Below are 6,000 nucleotides of genomic sequence, written 5' to 3' on the forward strand. Positions count from 1 at the left end.
CTTCGAATCTCGAGGTGGGTGGTTCGAGTCTAAGTCAGATACAAATCTAGCAAAGTGTTTAATAAAACTACGGAGGACTTGGAACAAAGTGAACACTGAACATAATTTTGCACTGACTTACTTCTTGCTTGACTTATGTCCTTTAATACCGAGGGGGACGTAAGGCCTCAATTATGTACACCCTGTCATATTTATGTAGATAGGAATATCGTTGTGCCGAATTCATGATTCTTAGAATTTGGTTCCACGGTATTTAAGGACTTCTGATGAATTCCTTCTTCTTCTTCTTCTTCTTCTTCTTCTTCTTCTTCTTCTTCTTCTTCTTCTTCTTCTTCTTCTTCTTCTTCTTCTTGAGGTGCCGTCTCCGTTCCGGAGGTTGGCAAACATCATGGTTATTCTACACGTTATCCATAACGTATAGAAGTATTAGATGCTCTAGGTAAACCAGTTTCAATTGAATGTGGAATTTCAATTTATTTTCTACGTAGCGTAGTGGGTAATATTTACCTACGTTAGGTAGGTAGGTACCAATAGGATCATTGGAAGTAAGCAGATACCTATAAAAACGTCAACGTACCTATTGGACTTCGAAGTGCGTTTTTGTACCTAATACATTACCTATACCTATTACGACGTAATTTCTAATAAATTTGTCATTCAAAAATAATTCAACTTATAGCATTTATACCTACCTAATAATAAAAATAGTCTAGGTAACTTTTAAAAACTTCAACGTAGCCTTAAGGTCTGTTTTTCATTCCTACGCCGCATCGATGCGGCGTCCACTTGACGTTCACTCTACGTCAGGAGTGGGGGTAAAATGTGGAAATTCAACAAACATGACGACATCTAGAGGAGAAATTACGAAACATTTTTTCATTTCCCTCAATACAATTACAATATGGCGGAACCTGAAGCTACTCGAGACTCGCATCAGGGATTTAAGACGCAGCGTTGACGCTAAAGTAGGGGAAGTGGAATGAAAAACACGCGTCGGGTTCGCATCGCACCCACGTCGAATGAAAAACAGACCTCTAGAAATGCGTTTTGTACCTACAGTACGACGTAATTTCAAAATTCATCATCCACTAAATACATAGTTCAATTTATACCTAGCTAATAAAATAGTCTAGGTGGGCTCCCACCTAATGGTTGGCGATTTTTATTAGACTATTTACGATGATAGAGATGTCAGCAATTTTTTGACCTATGAGCTATGACTTATGGAGGGACGGTCGATCGTAAAAACACACAATTTCAAAACCAATATATGAAATAATAATGTTGAGATTCGTTGAATTATAAGTGTAACATATTTTATAATTAAATATCTCTTTATTGAAAATTTTCCTTTTAATTATTAAGTAATCTGGAGAATGAATTAAAATACTTTGTCTTCACTTGACTATTTATAATAGATACCTAGGTTACATTGAAAACACTAAACAAAAATTACAAATTATACAATGAGTTGACATGTTTCGCCATCTATTATAAATATACGATTTTAATTGTCCTAGTCAAGTGACGACAAAGTATTTTAATTAATTCTCCAGTTATAATGCTACTTGACAAAGTATCTCGTTTGAAAAATATTATTAATTAATCATTTAGGTTTGGCTATATATTTTCGGTGTTATGTAGAGCGCACACTTATACGTCCCGAATAAGGTCCGTTCCGACTTTCCTTTTCCCACGCATTTTTGAGGACACCCTCCCCTAGCCTGATGCAAAAATTCAGATCTACACAACTTTTTGTCCAACAAATAGCAATTTTATTTTCTTCATTTACTGGACTAAGAATATAATATTCAGCTGAAGTAAATAATTAGCTCATATCAGAAGACATTGAGATAAATGAGTTTTTTTTTTTTTTTAACTTCATTCCCCACAATGATCATTCCAATCTGATTATCATTTTACTTCCAAGAATCATGCTCCAGGTTTCCAGGAATGATGGTTTTATAGTCGTTAAAATCACCTGTCATATTAGCCCATAATATGGCACTCCCTGCATTGAACAGACAATATTACGTCTCAGGTAAACTCGGTGGTGATTATGATTATATGATAAGAACAAGATATCAAACACCAGGGACAGAGAGGACAAATTTTAAGCAGAAAACTCATGAGAAGTTCCTCTAGGCATGGTTCTTGGCTTGTGTTGCATGCTCATCATCTGCTCTAAGAAAATTATGCAAAGTACTTACATGGACTGTTCGTAGTCATTTTTCACGTTAAAGAGTGTTTGAGCGGCAGGAAATCCTTGGAAAATTGCTGAACGGCCAACAAACTTGGTATCAAATTTTGCTTCAATGGATTTTTTTATCACACTTTTTTATTTAATTTGAGATTTGAGATTTTCTTTATCAAATTTTGTGCGCATTGAAGAACTGCGCATGTTTGTGAAGCTAGTTCTAGTGAATCTCAGAAAAGTAGTACCATACGAGCTGTATATTTGGCGCTGAGAATTTTTTGAACCAACGAGATTTTCTAGGGAAATATAAGTATGAATACTACCTACTACCTACTAAAAATATCTGATGTTTATCTCAAATTCATAAAATAAACAAAAAACCATCATTTAGGTTTTAATCATAAAATAATCAAAAATATCTGATGTTTATCTCAAATTCATAAAATAAACAAAAAACCATCATTTAGGTTTTAATCATAAAATAATCAGATAGATTTGACAACAGATCAACAGAACTTGAATAGCTTTAAGAACCCCTGTTTTACTTCAACCTCCCTGTTGCTTTACGCAGACCAAAGTCCTCCATACATGTAGAATGAATCCTATCTTCAACTTCTATGAGACTTCCCTAGCAATAAAACTCAAACACAATTTGACTGTGATCACTATGAAACAAATGGGGGTTTATTTACACTTTACAATAAACACAATACAAGTTTACACAACTGGAAAATAGCAATTTTCCTTCGGAAAGGTCCTGAAAAACCTCACTTCCAGCTTTCCAATTTTCTCAACTTTCTTTTCTTTCCTAAATTTTTCTAGCTTCAGATTTTCGCTCCGAAAAAACCGCATCACAACGAGCACAAAATGAGATCTCAAATTCTACCAAAAGTAGAAATCGTGAATGTAAAATCAAAAATGTAAACAAGGTTTTGAACCCGGTAAAATTCAAAATTTATACAAATAAAACTATTCCTGTTCGTGACATCCTCCCACCAAATTTTGATCATACAGCAAATAAGGTTTTGAACCCGGTAAAATTCAAAATTTATACAAATAAAACTATTCCTGTTCGTGACACTCCCCCTCCACCCCAAGAGCGAATATTAGCGACTTATGGCTTATGGCTAACTTCTCAAACATTAGGATAATCAGGTTTTTGAGAAAAGCAGAAAACAGAAAAGAGCCTCCACCCCAATAGCGAATATTAGCGACTTATGGCTTATGGCTAACTTCTCAAACATTAGGATAATCAGGTTTTTGAGAAAAGCAGAAAACAGAAAAGAGAAAAGTGGATTCAGAAATCAGGAGCTTATCAGTCTTTATCACTTTTTTATCTTTCGTCGCTCCTGATTTAGTTTTTAGATTTTTTTCTCCTTGTTCATAATGTTTTCCAAATGTGCCCGTTTCCTTGGAACCCCAAATGTTTCCCAGGTAAGAAAAATCAGCTATAGAAATGCAACCCATGTTTTGCTCTGATTCTGTGAGTTCTTGAAAAACATGATCTTGTAATCGGTAACCTTAGTTTGACATTATGAAGCATGACTTTAATTAAACTCATAATGTTTTCCAAATGTGCCCGATTCCTTGGAACCCCAAATGTTTCCCAGGTAAGAAAAATCAGCTCTATAAATGCAACCCAAGTTTTGCTCTGATTCTGTGAGTTCTTGAAAAACATGATCTTGTAATCGGTAACCTTAGTTTGACATTATGAAGCATGACTTTAATTAAGGTTAAATTACCAGAGTTCAAATAAGGGACTCTTATGTTGAGCAATCAGCAGAGGAAATCCTGTCTGTCTCTGCTTATTATCAAGTAGAAAACATCTTTGAGGGTCCCTAAAGGATATAAAAACAACCTTTTTGGGTCCAGAACAGAATAGACCACAGAAGTGTGATGTTCCATTAGACACACATTGGCTAATTAATTAAAATGTATTTTTATACTTTTTTTTAAAGAGGTTTGACAGAGGGAACTGTAACTGCTAGGGTCTTATCATCCCAAAATCAAAGAGAGATAGTTTTCATTAATTTTATTGCACTCTTAATTGATTAATTAGCCAATTATTCAATACCTACCTATTTGAGTTTGTTAATTTTTCATGAGTCCTAAGAGAGCACAAATGAAATATTTTTATGTCTTTGCTTGCCTACCTGTTAATTTTCTATTTTTACTTTTATTATTTGACAGAAGATCCCTCAGTCCACATTCTTTGGAATATTCAAAAGCAATAACTATGCCACAGAAACTGCCACCTTTGAGACAAAAGTAAGTATAAATACCTACCTGGCTACCCTCAATCCTTTCACAATATTTTACACTGAGGCCCAAAGAAATCTGTACCGTGATTTGAGGACAAAAATTCCAACAATTACAATCAAGGTACTGTTTAAAGGAATTTTAGCAATGACAAAATAAGTAGTTGTCTTATGTCTAACTATTTTATAATGTTGTGTCTTAAAATACAAAGTTAATTTTCTCATCTTAACCCTCCACAGCCATTTAATTGAAAAAAAAAATCCCTCTTTTGTTTTGTCCTTTTACTTCATGTCTCATTTTCCCAATTCTCTTCCAGCCTTTCAAACTGCACAAATTAGAAGAAGGACCTTCTACTTGTGTGTCTTTATCAAAAGAAGATGCTCTCAAATACTACAGACAAATGCACTGAGCCGCTTTTGTTTTCACTAAATTTACAATTTTACTTTTTATTTAATTTAAAAGTTTACCTAGATTTTTAATTAATTAACGTTTTTCAAGATTCAAGAGTTTTTTTTTTTAGTGTACAGAAAATGTTCAAATAATGTAGAATTTTATGCATAGATGACTCTTGAGTGTGGGGTTTTTTTCCGATAATTTTCTTCCTAAATCACTAATCAGATCCAGGTTATAAGGTAAGAATGAGATGAATATCTTATTTCTTGAACCCATTATTAAATAAATAACAACAATTTTATTGCTTATTAGGTACATACTTGAACTTTTGATTCTTATTTCAGGAAGCTTGTGGTGTAGGTATTACAGCTTCCATGGACTCGGATGACTCCATTATCACTGCATACAGAGCTCATGGTATTGCATACCTCATGGGTGTGTCCCCATTAGGAGTTCTGGCTGAATTGACGGGCAGAGTGTCTGGTTGTGCCCGAGGCAAAGGAGGTTCTATGCACATGTATGCCAAGAACTTCTACGTACTGCATACAGAGCTCATGGTATCGCATACCTCATGGGTGTGTCGCCATTGGGAGTTCTGGCTGAATTGACGGGCAGAGTGTCTGGTTGTGCCCGAGGCAAAGGAGGTTCTATGCACATGTATGCCAAGAACTTCTACGGAGGCAATGGAATTGTAGGAGCACAGGTAGGTTCTGGAGAGATATACTTGTAAATTTATTTGTGTGAAATTCTGCCACTTGAAGGCACTCAGGCTGGGTAAGGTTGATGGGAGTAAGCAGGCACCTTCTTAAAAGGAGGGTAAAACTTAAAACCTTCACAGTTATACAGTGAAAACTCCATAGTCCATAAACAAATAAAGACATGAGATCCATAAACTCAAAAGCTGAAGACTTATAATAGTGGTTTTATCAATATAGATTATTTTATTTATTTTTTTATATAGATTATTTTTTAAAGCTTGAAAAAAAAATCCTAAATAGGGTATTCACTACTCTCCGGCTAAGTTCAGCTTAGTCTGTATACCTCCTTGATCTGAATCACGTCTGTACATATTACGGGGTTTCCCCCAGTTTGGGCAATGGAACAAGTTGGTTGAACTCAACCCATGGATACCTACCTTCGGTGTCTAACAC

The 6,000-nt window shown here is 34.9% G+C and overlaps 1 protein-coding gene across 1 annotated transcript in view; it reads left to right on the forward strand.

The window, feature by feature from the left end:
* The first annotated feature begins 3,443 nt into the window (after positions 1–3,443).
* LOC103522435 overlaps positions 3,444–6,000 on the forward strand; it is a 4,790-nt gene continuing 2,233 nt past the window's right edge. The window contains exons 1-5 of the mRNA XM_026832557.1: positions 3,444–3,631; positions 4,388–4,465; positions 4,773–4,862; positions 5,194–5,353; positions 5,494–5,575. Of these exons, the coding sequence (XP_026688358.1) occupies positions 3,584–3,631; positions 4,388–4,465; positions 4,773–4,862; positions 5,194–5,353; positions 5,494–5,575 (458 nt within the window). The 5' untranslated portion in view covers positions 3,444–3,583. The remainder of the gene's footprint in view (positions 3,632–4,387; positions 4,466–4,772; positions 4,863–5,193; positions 5,354–5,493; positions 5,576–6,000) is intronic.

This window comes from Diaphorina citri, unplaced genomic scaffold (assembly GCF_000475195.1).
Source record: "Diaphorina citri unplaced genomic scaffold, Diaci psyllid genome assembly version 1.1 scaffold79, whole genome shotgun sequence".
In the NCBI taxonomy this organism is placed as follows: Eukaryota; Metazoa; Arthropoda; class Insecta; order Hemiptera; family Psyllidae; genus Diaphorina; species Diaphorina citri.